General features: G+C 40.2%; 1 protein-coding gene across 2 annotated transcripts in view; it reads right to left on the bottom strand.

Moving 5' to 3' along the window:
- cab39 (calcium binding protein 39) overlaps window positions 1-18,909 on the bottom strand; it is a 59,533-nt gene that overhangs the window by 34,669 nt on the left and 5,955 nt on the right. For both annotated transcript variants that reach the window (XM_034167848.1, XM_034167849.1), the window contains 5 exons: window positions 12,525-12,680; window positions 10,852-11,016; window positions 9,327-9,445; window positions 8,797-8,965; window positions 3,210-3,269 (listed from right to left, as the gene is read on the bottom strand). In XM_034167848.1, the coding sequence (XP_034023739.1) occupies window positions 3,210-3,269; window positions 8,797-8,965; window positions 9,327-9,445; window positions 10,852-11,016; window positions 12,525-12,638 (627 nt within the window). In that variant the 5' untranslated portion in view covers window positions 12,639-12,680. The remainder of the gene's footprint in view (window positions 1-3,209; window positions 3,270-8,796; window positions 8,966-9,326; window positions 9,446-10,851; window positions 11,017-12,524; window positions 12,681-18,909) is intronic.

Raw genomic sequence — 18,909 nt, 5'->3', positions numbered from 1 at the left:
ACCCAGCCACTACACCCTGCTATTGAGGTGGGCGCCATTACTGAGGTATTGCCTAGATTTACAGAATTTGATAGTATCTCACTAGGCATGCTGATGAAACATCAACAAAAAGCACAACATGTTTATTTGATCCTATACCAACAAAACTGTTTAAGGACCTGTGGCTCACTCTTGGGCCGACTGTGCTGGAAATTATTAATCTTAATTTAACTACTGGATCTGTTCCTAAATGTTTCAATCTGCAGTGATTAAACCATTACTTAAGAAACCTAATCTTGACCCTAGTGTATTGAAAAACTACCGGCCGATATCAAATCTATCATTTTGTTCTAAAATTCTGGAAAAAGTGGTGTCACGGCAGCTCGTGGACTATCTTACTGAGAATAATCTCTTTGAGCCACTGCAGTCTGCTTTTGGAAAATATCATTCCAAAGAGACGGCTCTCACTAAAGTGGTGAATAATCTTCTGCTTACAATGGATTTGGACACCACTACGGTTCTGGTGCTGTTTGATCTCAGTGCTGCATTTGATACTGTGAATCATCATATTCTACTTGATAGGCTGGAAAAATATTTTGGTATTACTGGGAGTGCCCTTGCATGGCTGACGTCATACTTGACCAGTCGTTCTCACTGTGTTCTGTACAGTAACACTACCCCTAACCTTAGTGACATGAAATCTGGGGTTCCACAGGGGTCCATCTTTTCTCCCTTTATATAGCACCCCTTGAGCACATATTGTGGCATTTTGGAATTACCTTTCACTGCTATGCTGCTGATTTCATATAAAATCCTTATAAGATTGCCTTGCATCAGTGAGAAGCTGGATGTCTAGAAACTTCTGACTTTTAAACTCTGATAAGATTGAAATGATGGTTCTTGGTTCAGTGAGATATTGGCATCAATTTGACCAGTTAACACTTAGCCTAGGCTTGTGTGTAATACATCACACTGACAAAGTGAGGAACGTTGGGGTAATTTTTGATCCTACATTGTCCTTTGACCTCCACATTAGAAATATCACAAGGACTGCTTTCTTCCACCTGCAAAATATAGCGAAGATTCGTCCCATCCTGTCTATGGCTGATGCTGAGACCACAATCCATGCGTTTATCTCTTCTAGATTGGACTACTGCAATGTGCTATTTTCTGGTTTACCGCAGTCTAGCATTAGGGCTCTCCAACTGGTTCAAAATGCTACAGCCAGACATTTGACACGAAGCAGAAAGTTCAACCACATTACACCCATTTTGGCATCCCCTCACTGGCTTCCTGTCCCAGTGAGATCAGATTTTAAGGTTCTGCTACTAGTCTATAAAACTGTTCATGGACTGGCACCTCCCTACGTAGGTGACCTAATTAAACCTTACGTATAGGGCTGCAGCTATCAAATATTTTTGGAATCAAGTATTCTATCGATTATTCTATCGATTAATCGAGTAATCAGATAAAAAAGTACTTTTGTATTTTTAAACAATATCAGTAGTGGCAGGGCTCTCCCTAAGCAATGGCACAATGTCGCTGTGCTATCATGCAGATTTTCTCTCTCTCTGTTTTCCCAGGTAATTATTTATTTTTTTCACATTATTAAGTTTTGGAGCTTTGCCAAATCATAAGCCCAGGCGCTCTGTGAAATCTTCAGTCTGCAGACAGGACATTCTTTTTTTTTTCTTATTGTACATTTCATTTGCACTTTTTATTACTGTGATTTATTCAGTGTTTAGTGTATATTTCTACATGCCGTACAGAGCAGCTCAAACCGAAGTCAAATTCCTTGTTTTCTGTGGATACTTGGCGAATAACAAAGCCTTTGAAAAAACAGCTGTGGAGTGCAACATTTCCACAACAGCTGCACTGAAAAACTAACTCTACAGCCAGTTGATAAAAACTCTTATCAAATCTGAATATAGGCATTTTTTTAAATAGTTAAACATGATTCATTTAAAGTGCGCTTCCTCTTGCTTCATCTTCGGAGGTAGAGAGCAGCCAGTGGAGCAAACCACGTTTTATATATATATATATATATATATATATAAAAACACACTGCTTCACTTTAAATGCATAATAAGTCCGTTTCAGACGATCAGCACGGACCCTGTCTCTTAAAAGGCTTTATTTTACTCATCCTGTGGCTTTGCAAACTTGTAGCATCGCCTGCTACATTGATAGCGCTTACATTAGTTATGGGCATGCTCTACGGTCTTCTTCTCGTTTTTTTGTGGGAGCGTTACAGTGCCACCTACAGGCCTGGGATATGTACTAAAGCTTTAAACGAAGCTTCGAGGCAAAGAATTTGCCTTGAACATTTTTTTGTAATCGAATTATTCAAATTACTCGATTAATCGTTTCAGCCCTACTTACGTACCAGCCAGGGCTTTGCGTTCTCAGGGTGCAGGACTACTTTGTGTCCCTAGGGTGAATAAGAAGTCTGCAGGTCATAGAGCTTTCTCTTATCGTGCCCCTGCTCTGTGGATTGATCTCCCTGCGTCAATTAAACAGTCAGATTCTGAGGAGATTTTCAAGTCCAGACTTAAGATTCACTTATTTTCCCTTTCGTATGGCTAGCATACTGGTATAGTTTTGTTTTACGCTTTTTACTCTTTTAATTCATTTTATTAGGAAATGAAGCATGCCGCTGCCTCATCTTTACCTAAATTCTGGGTCTTTTAGTGAAGCTTAGGTCTAGTGGCAGCGATCACCTTAGTAATTCTTCTGTTTTCTTGTTGTTTAATGCTGGCAAATTATACTGTATTATACTGTTGTGTTTCTGATGCCTGATTCTGTTTTTTTCTCTCTGTTTAAGGTGCAGCTCCTTCCAGAGATGGGAGTTGTATTTGTGCTGGTGACCCTCCTGTCCTGTGCACCAACAGCATTTCCTGTATATTTGTTTTGTGAATTGTTCTGTAATTTATGTCTGTAGCATGACCCAAGCAGAGGGTCACCCCTTTGAGTCTGGTCTGCTTAAGGTTTCTTCCTCAGAGGGAGTTTTTCCTTACCACTGTTACTCTGGGGTTGGTAAGGTTAGACCTTACTTGTGTGAAGTGCCTTGAGGCAACTCTGTTGTGATTTGGCGCTATATAAATGAAATTAAATAAAAAAATTGAAATTAAATATATCAATCTACTCAAACATGCTTTCATAGTGCGTGACTTCTTACACTAATTGCAAAAAAGTCACCCATATCCATTTCCACTTTAGTGGGGACTTACTCTGTCATAATGCTGCTCCAGAAACTCTGCACTCAGTAGTTTGTGTCTCGTGAGGAGGTCCTGGAAAAAGACAACACAGACAAACATTGAATTTAGACCACATGCTAATCACTGAACTCAGTATCACTGTACACCCATTACACACATGGAGATTTTTAATTTGCTGAACACTAAGGAAGGAGAAAAGGACTTGTAACAATTGTCCAGACAAAGGGACCAAGCAAGGAGAATATTCTGATAAGGTGGAGGTAGTATTTTGAGGCGCCGATGAATGATGAAAGTGAGAGAGAAGGCTGAATGATGTGGACAGAGTTAATCATGAAGTGCAACAGATTAGTAAGGATGAACATGAGAACAGCAATGAAGAGGATGAAGAAAGGAAAGTCAACTAATACAAATAACATTCCAGTGGAGGCATCGAAATGTTTAGGAAAGATGGCAGTGGAGTTTTTAAATTAGATTGCTTAATAAGTGTTTGCTGTACTTTATTTGATCTTTTTATATTTAAAATTGCCTAAGCACTTAGTCACCCCTCTGAGCCTAGTCTGGTTCAGGCTTCTTCCTTTAAAAATGCTTGAGGGAGTTTTTCCTTACCACTGTTGCCCACATGCTTGCTCAGGATGGTTGGTCAGGTTTGACCTTGCCCTTGTGAAGCACCCTGGGGTGACATATATTGTGTGTGACACGAACAACACGCATGCATGTGTTGTGGGGTGAGCCAACACTCTGGCACGCCACATGCGTACTTGGCGACTTCACAGTTGTGGGAGCACTTAGACAAATTTCACATCCAGCTCGAAAGTGATAGTCTGCTGACTGTTTCCGTGCTAATAATGCGAATGGCCACACATTTTCTAAGTGCCAAGCAAACGGTGTAGATGTTACCTGGAATTTGGCCGACACATGCCGCAATATGGATCGAATGGGCTCTCACAGGGCACACTCTGCCACTGGTGTGCGCAAATAGTTGTAGCAACAGGTGTACGAGGTGTTAGAGGCAGCTACGATTTTACACGTATTGCATACGATTCCTGCTTCATGCGCAATTCAACCACACGTGTGAAGGGGCCCTTACTCGAGTCATTTTTTTGGGCCAGTAATATACTTTTAACTTAAGTACATTTGCCATTATCGCTACCCTGCTCCAAAATCTGGGGAGAGACAAGTAGCACACAGAGCAGCTGCAGGTACCGAGGTGGGTGGGTGACGAAAGGAAGAAACCATCTGTTTTTGAACATCACAGAAAAAAGAAATGCCTATTAAGAAGTTCTGGTTACATAGCACAGGGGGGTTTCACTTCAAAATCTAAAAACACCTGTGTGGTTGAGCACTTGTGCCATAAAAAAATGATTCCCTTTTAATATGCTTTGCATGCAGTGTTTGAGCACATTATTGCACACAATGTCATGCTAAACTCAAAGTGCAATTTAAAAGAAACACAGGTGCACAAGTTGAGAACAGATGTTCTCAACTGCCTTGTTTTCTGCAGTTTTGAGTCTCAGCAATGCATATGGCTGAATATGCACTGAATATGGCCGGGTTGTTGAAAAAATACGAGGTCTATTAGATAAGAAACCGACACTTTTATTTTTTTTTTTAACTATATGGATTTGAATGACGTGCAATTACACCAATTATGCTTGAACCCTCGTGCGCATGCGTGAGTTTTTTTCACACGTGTCGGTGACGTCATTTCCCTGTGGGCAGGCCTTGAGTGAGATGTGGTTCAGCCCTCTTGGCTGAATTCCTTTGTTTCACACGCTGCTCGAGACGGCGCACGTTGCTTTATCAAAATTTTTTCTGGACCTGTGAGGAATATCCGAGTGGACACTATTCGAGAAATTTAGCTGGTTTTCGGTGAAAAGTTTAACGGCTGATGAGAGATTATGGGGTGGCATGAGGACTTTATGCGGACATTCCACTGTTTAAGGACATTTTGTAATGAAAGACGTGCAAATTCGCCGAGTCGTTTCCGTGACGACTCAGCGAATCTGTGTGCGCCGCGACAGGAAAAACACCTCCGTGTTGAAAACCATTTGTAAAATTTAGGCGGCTTTTGATGGCTTTCAACAAGTGAGTAACTGAGAAATTGTTTAACAGCTTGGGCATGTTCCAACTTGCCTGTTAAGGTTTCCAACACGGAGGTGTTTTTCCTGTCGCGACCCCCCGCGGTCAGGTCCGGCCCGACATGCGACTCTGCCCGCACGTTCTTTCATTACAAAATGTCCGTTAACAATGGAATGTCCGAATAAACTCCTTATGCCGACTTCTTCTGAAACTTCTCTGTTCTCTGACGACTTACTGGGTCAACAGAGCCTGAAATGTGGAAGTTTTCAACTTGAAACGGTGAGACGCTGCCGCCTCAAAGCGCAGATCGCCGTCAGGCGCCGTGGGCCATCCTTAAAGCGACACTACCAGACCAAAATCTCTCATCAGCCGTTAAAATTTTTACCGAAAACCAGCTGAATTTATCGAATGGTGTCCACTCAGTTGTGCCTTACAGTTTTTGAAAAAATTTTTATCAAACAAAGCAGAAGTCTCTGAGCCATTCCTAAACAATGAAAAAACGACGAGAGGGTGGGCGACTCCTCACTCAAAGACTGCCCACAGGCGAATGACGTAACCGACAGGCGTGAAAAAACTCTCGCATGCCCACGAGGGTTCAAGCATGTCTGATGTAATCACACGTGATTCAAATCCATATGGTTTTTGAAAAAAATAATAAGGTCGGATACTTTTCTAACAGACCTCGTATACAAATTCATCATGGATCATCCATCAGAAACACTTATTTTGAAAAATAAGTTGTTACACATACACAAAAACTAATCCTGTACAGAAAAAAGTTGCAGCGTTTATAGATGGAAGGATGTTGATGACAGAGCCACCAGGCAGGAGGAGGAGAAGGCCAAAGACAAGTGTTACGGATTTGGCGATGGAGGGCATGCAGGTGATTGGCATGACAGCGGAAGATAGGAAGAGAGGACAGAGTGAGATGGAGACAAATGTTTTGCTGTGGTTACCCCTAAGAGAAGCAGCCGAAAAAGAAGACTGCCTCCCTCATCATCATCATCATCATCTCTCTCTCTCTCTCTCGCTCTATATATATATATTTTTGCTCCGTACACAGCAGTATGTTGAGGGCTACGCGCGTAGGACGGAAGAAATTAAACATGTTTCATTTTCTTAGGGGTAGAGCGCTGGACGCAGTTTTAAGCAGGTCTGCGCAGCACAGCGTTACTGCATGCAAGTCTGTGTAACACTGCACTTCTGTACACAACCAAAAACTGAGTGCGTCAGCTGGAGAACATGAGCACACAGCCCACAGCACCTGTGTGTTCAGAACAGGGAATCGAACCTCAACTCAGAAATCCAGAAACACAACAAAAACAGCAGGTCAGTTGCTCTCTCTCTCTCTCTCTCTCTCTCTCTATATATATATATATATATATATATATTATGATTCTGAATCGATCCAAAATGTCCAAGAATTGATTTTTAAAAAGCATTTTTTAAACATTTTCTTGCTTACTCGCTGCATGTACTGTTTATCAGGCAACGGCCTCCATACTACAGCGTATTGGGGGGGGGGGGGTCAGGCATGCTTCAAACACTCGTGAGCTGCAGAGTTCAATGGCTGTAGCTTAGCATGGCAGACAAAGAGCTAATTCAGCCAGCACCATCTTTGCTGAAGGCAAATGTTTGGGCGCATTTTGGATTTTATTATTTGCTGTGTAAGAAGGAGCTTGACATGACTTCTGCAAAATGAAAGTAAAGCACTTCAGAAACACTTCAAATCCGCAAGCCTCATGCTACGCCATCATCCGGAGCTAAAAGAGGGGAGCAACGGTCTCTGCCGACTACTGACCAGCGCTTCACTAAACTGCCAGCCAACTCCGAACGAGCAAAGCAGATATGTAAATTTACATTTAGAATCACTTGATTAACCTTGTAAAGCTGCATTTTCTTAAACATAAACATTTTTTTAAGTAATATAACTAGCTCTTTGAATCGAAAATCGATTCTGAATCGTTACCCCAAGAATCGGAATCGAATTGAATCGTGAGTTGTTGTATGATTCACATCCCTTACATATATATATATACGAGGTCTATTAGAAAAGTATCCGACCTTATTATTTTTTTCAAAACCATATGGATTTGAATCACGTGTGACTGCATCAGACAAGCTTGAACCTTCGTGCGCATGTGTGAGTTTTTTCACGCCTGTCGGTTGCGTCATTCGCCTGTGAACAGGCTTTGAGTGAGGAGTGGTCCAGCCCCCTCGTCGTCGTTTCATTGCCAGGAAATAGCGGAATGATTTGGGCTTTTTTTTTCATCAGAATTTTTTCAGAAACTGTTAGAGACTGGCAGCTGGAAACCATTAGAAAAATTTATCTGGCTTTCGGTGAAAATGTTACGGGCTTGGTAGAGAATAAGGAGTGTTACTGTTGCTTTAAGGACGGCCCCCAGCGGCTGTGGGGCGCGCCACGCTCCGAAGCCGCCATCGACAGGCTGAACGACCATTTCATTTCTAAACGGATGGCTGTCTGGATCCGTGACCATCGTGTGCCATTTCTCTGGTTATCACAAGAGCTGGACATCAACAATTTTCCGGCAGATTTCACTTTTAACAAGAGATTTTGTCATGGAAAGCCGAACGGAGGCTTCGCGCGTCACGATGGATTCGCTACTGGAGCGAGACAAAACCACCTCCGTTTTGGTCTCACAGGACGGCTTTGAGATGGCGTTCAGACAGCTGTCGGTGGTTTTTCCATCGAGTGATTACCCGAGAAATTGTGGATGTGCCTGGACATGCCAGAACATGTCCTGTGAGGCTTCATCACGGCGTTGCTGTGAGCCATGCGGCACAGCTGCGACGCGCGAAGCCTCCGCTCCTCTTTCCATGACAAAAACTCCTGTAACAGTGGAATGTGCCGTTCATTTCCAAACTGGACGCTGTGTTTTATCCGGGACGTCGTCTGACTAGCACAGGAATTGTGAAAAGACGTGGACATCAGCACTTTTTCGGCACATTGAGACAGACGCCGTATATATGAATAAACTTGTTGAAAAGTGTTCAATGCTCCAGTATAATTCTAGAGGTTTTCACAAAAATTGGTGCTATTACTTGGTGGCAATTTTAAGATTGTACATTAGCAGGGTTACCACAGCTCAGTTGGTAATGGCAGTCTTAACACCAGAACAAGCATTTGATTCCCAATCTATATTTCAAAGGGTATTTTCACATCAAATTACTCTCAGTGTTCAGCTCAGCACTTTGCATCGTTCCAGGCATGAGAGGCATGGATGCAACTTACTTTGACAAACAACAACAAAAGCCTACCAAATGTGTAAATGTACATTGATTTCATCTCTAACTGGTGACAGATAGGTGACTTGACCAAATAAATCAGTAATGAGCTACTGAGAGAGACAGTTACTTTATGTTTTACAACAAATAGTGACACTTCAGCATTGTCTTGCACTTTAGGTCCACAGTTTTAACAAGTAAGCAGTAACAGACGTTTTTGAATATTAAACAAAAATATGCTGAGCTGAGTCAGCTGAAAAACTGAGCCACTTACTTTGAAAGTAGCAAATGCATCGGATGCAATGTCAAACGTGGACATCTCCACGTATCTGAAGAAGTCGTAGAACTGCTCTGAACACAGAGTGATTTTGGCCAGTGGTTCATGTCGGATGCACTCCCTCAACATGATCCCGCAGTTTAGGGCAATCTCTGGAGACTCATACCTGAACAAGAGTTTGACAGATTTAAACACTTTTCACAGAAATGTAAATCTGTTGTTAGCAAAGGGCTGGAATAGCTGTAAAACTGACACCGCTGCAAGGCAACACAGTTTTTTGTTCAGTTCAGTTTTGTTAGCAATAAAAAAAAAATGTATTTTCTTCAGCAGAACTCTACACCAAACACAGCCAGGTGAGAGCTGCTTATAGAAACCAGCCAAGGTGTGCATGAGTATACTTCAGCTCATGATAATGCCAAACTCATATAGGTGTAAAGCAGCTTTAGACCAATAACTGGATTCAAATTTTAGTAGAACAAAGAATTTCTGATGATTTTTTTCTTCAATGTGTGTTTGTTCTAACTTACCCTTTAAGCAACATGAAGAGTATGTTCTGCTGGGTGCAGAGGTACTCCACCGTTGGTGTCCGAGTGCCAATCTGACGCCTCAGGATGTTGTTGAAGATCTGAGCCACATCTTTCTTACCCTTTACACAAAATATGTGACAGAAACAGGTAACCAAATCATAAGATTGTCTGCTTGCATTCCAAAGCTGAAAAACCAGCTGGATGAATTTTACATCTGATTGGGAAGCCAATTTGCATATCCACACATAGGTTTAGGCTTTTGAATGATAAATGTGTCAAACCTGACAGAAATGCAGCAGAAACTGCAGTATATTCTGCAAGAAATAAACTTATTTTTGCCATTTAAAGTGGAAATACAGGAGTCTCATTTAGATAAGGATATCAACAAATTGCATGACTGCACCAAAAAATAGATGAATAAGCTTCCAAAGTATTGAATGAATAATATTTACATTTATGTGTTGCATAAAACCGTTTTTTTTTTTGGTTTGTTTGTTTGTTTTCAGAGACAGAGACAGTTGACAGAGACAGCATGACAGAGGGTACAAGAAGAAGCACAAGATCACACAATGAGTCAGTGTGATATGGTGAGTCAGGGACACCCGCAGCAGCAGTTACCACACAGTACCAGTCTGACACATTGCAGTGAGATTAGTTTGCGCATATATTAAGATAGAGGACTTTCTCAAATCCATTAAACCCACCCACCTCCTGGCCTGCAATAAAAAGTTAACCAGTTTTTTCTCCTAATTTCACTGTGGTTGCCGTTTATTGGCTGTAGGAGTGGGATGATCAAGCAAATCACAGCCACGTATGGACTGGCGAGAATCCTGTACTCAATCAAGCACAGAAATTCTACTGCCCCCCCTCCCCATTCACTGCAGAGACCTGTGCTGATTGTGTTGTAGTCAACTTTCAAAAAAAAAACAAAACAAAAAACAACAACAACAAAAAAGACTGCTGTCTGACTCCTCTCTGCTTTTTACCTTTACAGAATGCTCCTCCACCACAGGGAGCACCATAATCTGGACTATACCAAAGGAACATCTGATGATAACATTCATAAGTTTATATATATATATATATATATATATATATATATATATATATATATATATATATATATATATATATATATATATATATATATTTTTTTTTTTTATTAAACATTTGACAGGAGGGGCGGTTGACAGCTATATTAGCTACGAGAAGGCCCAAATAAAAAAATGTTATAAAAAGGTGCACACCATGTGAACACACAAAGAAGCTCAAAAATAAATAGCAAGTCCCTTTGGCTACTGTCTTGGCTTTAATTTAAAATGCTGATTCCAAGCAGTGAACTAGTGGAATTATTTTCCTTCATTCACTTTTCATGGGGTAATTAAAAGAGAACAAATACATTTCAACATGCAACATGACTAAATGCAACACTGCATTCCATCTTGGTGGAAATATGTAACCCAAGATACTTGTCTAGTTCCTGGGTTATCTTCCGCATTCTTGTCAAAGACAAATTACTTCTTACCTCAAAGTCGATGAGCTGCAGGTCTGCAATCAACGTGCTGAGCAAACCACTGTTGTAGAGCTCCTGGGCCAGCTGAGCTACTGCCTCTGTCTGGGGTTCTTTTTCATTTGTCCCATACAGGATCTCCTTCATGGCTACCAAGCTCTTTGACACCTCCTCAGTTGCCTGAAAAGATATTAAAGTAAAAGTACATGAAAAATAACGACCACCAATCTCTCAGCAACTCTCAGTGTGCAGCTGAACACCTTGCATGGTAGCATCCTGACAGCATGGTGTGTGTGTGTGTGTGTGTGTGTGTGGCATCACTGTAAAGTATTTTGAGCCTCTGATTCAGATGGAAAAGCGTTATATAAATGCAGTCCATTTACAGAGATTAACTCAGGAGGTAAGAGTACAAGCACAGAAAAGAGCCAGGTGTTACTGACCCTACTGACCCTAAGTCAAGTATGGGAGCATCCACACAGCCACACCACCATAGAATTAGGATTAATTGCTGTATCTTGTCTGTGTAAATGTGAGTGTGGACGTAATCTCGTTGTTGCACTTGTAATGACAATGACAATAAATCTCGTCCATCCATCCATCCATCCAATTGACTTCGGTCCTGGATGGCAACCAGCCAGGCAGATAACTTTTCCATTTCCACCATTCCCAAGGACCCATCTATGCGCCTCAGTGAGGTGAAGCTCAGGCATCACCAGCCACTGGGGACCTCAGCAATGAGGTACATACATGCTGGATCATACGCAGAGAAATGCACTACATGGCCAAAATGTTGAAACCAGCGCTCCCTCAAAATGGATACTCCCCATCAGAGTCTCTCTAAGGCTTTGTTCAGACTACCAGTTCAAAGTTCGGATTCAAATCTGATCTCACTGATTGACTGTCCACATTATATATACAACCCAGTCTCACAGCAGTTCATGGGACTGGGTTACGAAAAAAAAAAAAACGTGGGCACTTTTCATGACAGGGCACCAAACAAACAAAAAAAAACAAAAACGTGAGACCAGACTGTACATATAACAAGTGCCCAGATCCCGTCTTTGTGTCCGTGTTGCATTCCTCATCTGGCATCTAATCCACATTGGTTGTTTTATTTATGAAAGTCTCACAGGTGTCCAAACGCTCCAACTGCAGAGCATGGAGCTGGTGGGTTTATATGCATTTACATTATATACATATACACGTGTGTGTGTGTGTGTGTATATGTATATATATATATATATATATATATATATATATATATATATATATAATAACATGAGGTTTGCTGCTGAGTGACAGTTTGAACAGCCAAAAGAGCCATCATAGGGGAAAAAAGACACCCACATGTGAGCAAAGGGCTTTAACAAAGACAAATGATGTGGACAGACTTAACAGCAGCTGAAACCCTGCTGCGTCAATAAAGAAACATGCGAGACTCCTGTGTGTGTGATGTGCATGTCTGACATGCCATGATGTGTAGTGTGTTTCAGGCGCGAGGCCTTAAATCTGGAATTCCATCTCAGCATTCTTTGTTGAAGGTGACGTTACATGTTAGTTTGGGCTTTTGCAAGTCCCTGCTGGAGTTTTTTTTTTTTTCCTGTCAGCAGTTGAGTCATGAGCCACCAGCCAAAAAGCATTTGTAATGTGACCTGACCTTGGAAAAAGTGACATTAAATGAAACCTACCTTTTCAGCCTTTTTGTCAGAGATGTCATGCTTCTCAAGCACAGTCATGCTGTCCTTAAGGTTCTTGACAATGTCCGCCGGTGACTTGTGGGACTTTCCAAAGGGGAAAGGCATGGCAGAGAGTTACCACAAGCAACCAAGCAGTGGACTGTCCACCTGTGGAAAACATAAGTATTGTACTTAGTAATGAGTCTGACATAAACGTATGTAACTTAAGAGAACAGCAGAAGGGCAATGTCGCAGTTAATCTAACCCACCATGGAACTGTTTTCCTGTGTTCAGAATATGAAGCACTGTGCAGCTTTTTATAATGTATCATTTCTGATGTACAGTTCATAAAATTTCCTTCAGTAGACAATGTTGTAGCGTGTCTGCAGTAAGAATATATGGAATGGATAACATCAAGTGATCCTTGACAGTGCACACATTAAGTAGATTATTTTCAGAAATGTAGCCAAAAGTTAGCTTGGCAGTTGTTGAGTGTAAATCATGCTGACACGTTAAACTGGACAATTTGGGTGGGGGGTAAAAAAAAAACAAAGACCTGGGCCTCATTCATAAAATGTTGCATAAGATTCATACTGAAAGTATATGTACAAATAAAGGGCAGAAACAAAATACAAAAAAACAATCATTCATATAAAACCATTTGTACACACACACACACCTGCAACCAAAGCCGTATTTATAAATCACACCCGTTACGAATTGTGCACACATTGACCTGTCTCATATCCCGGTGTCTACATGTCCACATTCAACCACAAACGGTCAATGCGAAAAACCTTGTGAATATTCCAGCATACATGTGAAGCCTGAAATGTGTACTTATCACAGCTACCAAGAGAAGGAGCAGGGAAAGAAATTATCCTGAAAAAGAAATTGAGGTGCCTCTGTGTGGCCATTGCAGTGGTATGACCCTCTCAATGAAATATTAAACGTGTGGCTTGATGTATGATCTGAGTTGGCTTACACATTTAATAACTGAATGTTACCTACAGAAAAATTGTGGCTCACTATCACATCCAACAATGCCATTTATTTATTTATGATAAAGTACATGTACGTGACATGTTAAGTGGAACTGAATGTACGAGCTGTAACTCTCCAAAATGTTTGTACACATGGGTCACAGTTTGCGTACGTCAGCATTTTGCCATCTAGTTTGTTTTTATAAATTACAACGTATGTTAAAATTGCCGTGCATCCTGTTTTGTGCATGTGCAAAGGTTATAAATGAGGCTCCTGGTTTCTTAGAAACTTCTTGTTCTGTGACCAACCTATTTAAAACCCCAGACTAAGTGTATACTAAAAAAATTATTACGAGGCTATTAAGAGGATTACTCAAAACTACTGCATGGATTTTGACTACATTTTCACCACAAACATATTAGGCCATGGAAGAATCAGTTTTGGAGGTGAGCCAGATCTTGATTCTGGATCAAGATTCCTGTATATATATGCTTTGAAGGATTACATCAGAACTACTTGACGGATTCTCACCAAATTTGCACCACACATAGATATTATGCTATGGAAGACTCAATTGAATTTTGGAGGTGATCCTTATTTGTATCGGCGGAGGTCAGAAATCTCAGATTGCTCGTTATATTTCCCTTAAATATTCAACTTGATGATGCACTGCACATTTTTCTGACAATGATGACAATCTGATAATTAACAAAAAAGATCCAAGGTCCCAAAGAAAATCTAAACAGCAGTGACTTTTTTGGATGTAAACTTGTGGTTTATTTGCAGCAAATATTCTTCCTTTTTTGGATGTTGTCCTTGCCCGTCTTTGTGGACTTCTTTTCCATCGTTGTCGTTTCCATAAAAATAATGGAAGTCCGACTTAAAGGTTCCTTCTTCCCATCAAGCCTGTACAGTACAGCATAGCAACAGTCCCAGACATGTTTGCACAGGAACTAACAAAACAGATCTTAAGAACGATTAAAGACACACACACACACACACACACACACACACACACACACACACACACACACACACACACACACACGTGTGGCCTGGAGATCTGCCAAAGTCTTTCAACAAAATATATGTGCACTTAACAGCTTCTATAATTTGCATGCACGGCTGGTTGATATGTAAAGCTACTTCATATCAATAACTTCTTAAAGCTTATATTTACCAATTTATTAAAATCTGCCTTCTTTTCTCCCTTTAACTCATGCAAAAACTTTTAATACAATTTTAATAAATTTCAATACTTAGGCAACATTATTGTAATACTTTCTGCTGTGTTACTGAGGTAGATATCCATTTGATTTCTGTAGACAGCTGAACCATTAAAAAGTCTGTATTAGGGGTCTCCAACCCTGCGCTTGGAGAGCACCAGTGCTGCAGGTTTTCCATGTCTACCTGCTCTTCTCACACCTGATTAATTTATAATGTTATTTCAAAGCTCTCGCATGTCTGAGCACACCTGACTGAATTAATTAGCTGTGGCTGGAGTAGAGAGAGTTGCAAAACATGCAAGGCAGGTGCTTTCCAGGAACAGGCTTAGAGATAGCTGGTCTACATTATACAGATAAACATTTAAACACACCACAGTGCTGGTGCATTTCTCTATAGCAGTGGTTTTCAAAATGTGACAGTGCTCCAACCCACTGCTTTGTTGGTTCTTTGCTTCGCTGCTTTTCAAAAGCAGCAAGTCTGCTTCTTACCCGCTCTCAAAGCCATTTAAAAATGTCAATCATGAGTAACTTTTGTGCGGATTAAAGTCACTAACTGGGACTCTTGTCTTGTTGTGAGCAAGAATTCGTCCTCCGTTCCGTTCGCACAGCTCCAGACGCTGTGCCGCTCTCTGCCGAGTCACGTTAGAGTCTGGCCAAAATGATTAACTTCAAAGTGAATCACCGTTTTAAATCAAATGACACCTCTTTCCAAACGTTGTAACACAGACAACAAACTACAACAGACTAAAATGTTTTTTCCTCCCAAAATGAGACGTCCTCTGCTCTTTATGAATGACATTGATGTTGACCTGCAGCACAGCCGGCTGCAAGAGCTCAGCTCAGAGGTATGGAGTGACATTTGTGCAATTAATGTCTGAAAGGAAATACTTTTGAGAAAAACTACAGATTTTGTTTATTTTTATTTACGTCCAGAGATCAAGGATCCACCATGCACAGATTTTATTTATGTCCATGGATCAAGGATCCACTAACCAATTTCAAATTTATTTACTTTAAGACTCAGTAAAATATTGATGACATAGAAAACCTGTAAACCCTACTTTTAGTACACAGAAAATTCACAGGAGGTATTGATAAGGGAATCGATAAGGCATTGGATCGATAAGCGGAATCGATAATGGTATAGATAAAATCTTATCAATACCCATCAATATGAGTCAATCTAGATGAGGCTAAATATGTATAAAATTTTAATATTATGTTAAAATGTGTTAGTTATGCCAAAGACGTTTAAAAACACCTAGATGTTTAAATGTTTAAAAAAAAATGCTTAAAATATGGTAAAAGCTAAAAATAGAATAGAAAGTTCTTTAAAACCACGTTTAAAATATTTGAAAAGAGTGTAAAATGTGTGAAAGAATATAAAGTTCTCTAAAAGTATATTTAAAATGTTTACAAAGGCTGTAAAATATGTAAATGCATAGACATACAAATATATTTAAAATGTGTTTAAGATGTGTAAAAGAATAAAAAGAAACACGCGAAGATGTTGAAATTGTGTGTCGTGTCGTCGTCCAGATATTGCTCAACTGCTTCTCTGCTGTGAAAATGTGAAATTTAAGTAACTATGAGGATACGTACTTGCCCTCAGTTTCAGTTTTTCAATGATACGAACAGTTATGTCCTTCTGTGGGGGGAGAAAAGGTACTTGTATCTTTTGAACTTTATATCCAGATTAGAAACCTGACTTTTATTACTTGACTCGACAGCAGTACACACTTTTAAATATGTCTGGTCATTGTCAGTAAATGATTCACCTATGACACAGGCCCGTTTAAATGGCAACATAACTCAAGAGCTTTATATAATCCAGTCATTGTACAGTTGCTATTTATATGTAGCCTTATTACGACAGTAAACACATACTTACAGAAAAGCCTCTAATCCATAAAGAAAAAGAAAAATATTTGCAGGCCACAAAGAGGAAAAACAACTTGCATAACCAGAACACCTGAAATGACTTGACGATTAGTCTAATTAGCAGAAGAAAAAAAAAATCATTCATCAAGTACTCTGACAAGTCGATAACGATTTAAAAGAGGGGGAAAAGGTAGACATTCAACATTTACAGCTTCTAAAATCATACACTTAAGTTTTAAAATGATAGTCAGGCAACAATCTGAAAACATCATCTGAAGTGTACAGTATTTTTCACTGCCTACCCAGTGATTAAAACTCAAAATTAAACAGATTACACAGTAAAGAACATAATTATGTGCAGGCCTAAAAACCAGGAGAAGTGAGAAATCCTACTTACTGCTGCTGTGCATGAACTGGGTTACTCAACATGGACCCTTATCTGCATGATTCCCTGACCCACCCATTCACTTTATGCACTACAGTATAGGGCAAATGCCAAAGTTTCCTGAACAGTAACGTATATATTCAGAGAGCAAGAGGTGGGTGGGAATATCCTACAACCAATTAAAGTGCAATCAGCAACTTCACTTTGTCTTCTTTATCCGGACAGTTGCTTATGCCGTTAGTCTGTCTTACCTAAGACCACAAAACAGGAGGAGGAAAAAAAAGACATTCAACTATATTACAGATAGGTTGATAAATAGTTGGACATTAATGCCATTTATGTAAATTTGCCTCTGTACTCCATCACAATGGAGTTCAAATAAAACATTGTTGAGGCAGTGTCAAATTTCAAATTTAATTCAATAGTGCCTCAATTTTCAGAGGCCATAATTTGAAAAGCTAATTATTAGGATTATTGTTAATATACATTGCAGATTTTACGACCAGTTTTGATTGGACAAATCAAGGATGGATACATGAACATTTTCAAGTCAATGAATAGGTTTTGAATATTTTCATCAATCATTAAAGGCACAATTTCAATTTCAATTTATTTTCATTTATATCGTGCCAAATCACAACAGAGTTGCCTCAAAGAGCTTCACACAGGTAAGGTCTAACCTTACCAACCCCCAGAGCAACAGTAGTGAGGAAAACTCCCTCTGAGGAAGAAACCCTCAAGCAGACCAGACTCAAAGGGGTGACCCTCTGCTTGGGCCATGCTACAAACAAAAATTACACAACAATTCACAGAACAATTCACGGACGAATATACAAGAAATGCTATTGGCGCACAGGACAGGAGGATCGCCAATATGAATACAACTCCCATCTCTGGATGGAGCTGCACCTTAAAGAGAGAGAAAAAACAGAATCAGGCATCAGAAAGACAAAAAAATACGGTATAATTTGCCAGCATTAAACAACAAGAAAAACAGAGAAATACTAAGGTGATCCTCGGCCACTAGCCCTAAACTTCACTAAAAGACCCAAAATTTAGGTAAAGTTGAGGCCGCGGCCCGCTCCAATTACTAATAAATTATTTAAAAGAGTAAAAAGCGTAAAACAAAACTGTACCAGTGTGCTAGCCATATGAAAGGGAAAATAAGTGCGTCTTAAGTCTGGACTTTAAAGTCTCCACAGAATATGACTTTTATTGACGCAGGGAGATCATTCCACAGAACAGGGGCACGATAAGAGAAAGCTCTGTGACCCGCAGACTTCTTATTCACCTTAGGGACACAAAGTTGTCCTGCACCCTGAGAACGTAAAGCCCGAGCCGGTACGTAAGGTTTAATTAGGTCAGCTAGGTAGGTAGGTGCCAGTCCATGAATAATTTTATAGGTTAGTAGCAGAACCTTAAAATCTGATCTCACTGGGACAGGAAGCCAGTGAAGTTTGAACCAATTGGAGACCCCTAATGCTAGGTTGTGGTAAACCAGAAAATAGAACATTGCAGTAGTCCAATCTAGTAGAGATAAATGCATGGATCAGGGTCTGGTCTCAGCATCAGCCATAGACAGGATGGACGAATCTTCGCTATATTTCGCAGGTGGAAGAAAGCATTCCTAGCAATATTTCTAATGTGGCACACAGTGCGAAGTTTGGTTGAATACAGTGAAACAGCATAAAGCAGTTCGAATTGTGCACCACGAAACATCATACCAACGGGCAGGCGTGCACGATCCCGGTGCGAGGGTTCGTGCACGCAACAGTGTCTTTCGAGCAGGAACACAGTGCAAGGTGCATCACATCACGCCACTGCTATGGAATAAATAAAAAAATAAAAACCAGCTGGTACCTGTGGAACCACATCGTGCGACTGATGTGGAATAATAATAATAACAACAATAATAATAATA

This window comes from Thalassophryne amazonica, chromosome 4 (assembly GCF_902500255.1).
Source record: "Thalassophryne amazonica chromosome 4, fThaAma1.1, whole genome shotgun sequence".
NCBI lineage: Eukaryota > Metazoa > Chordata > Actinopteri > Batrachoidiformes > Batrachoididae > Thalassophryne > Thalassophryne amazonica.
The sequence above is the reverse complement of the archived record's forward strand: the minus strand, read 5'-3'. Positions and strand labels throughout refer to the sequence as shown.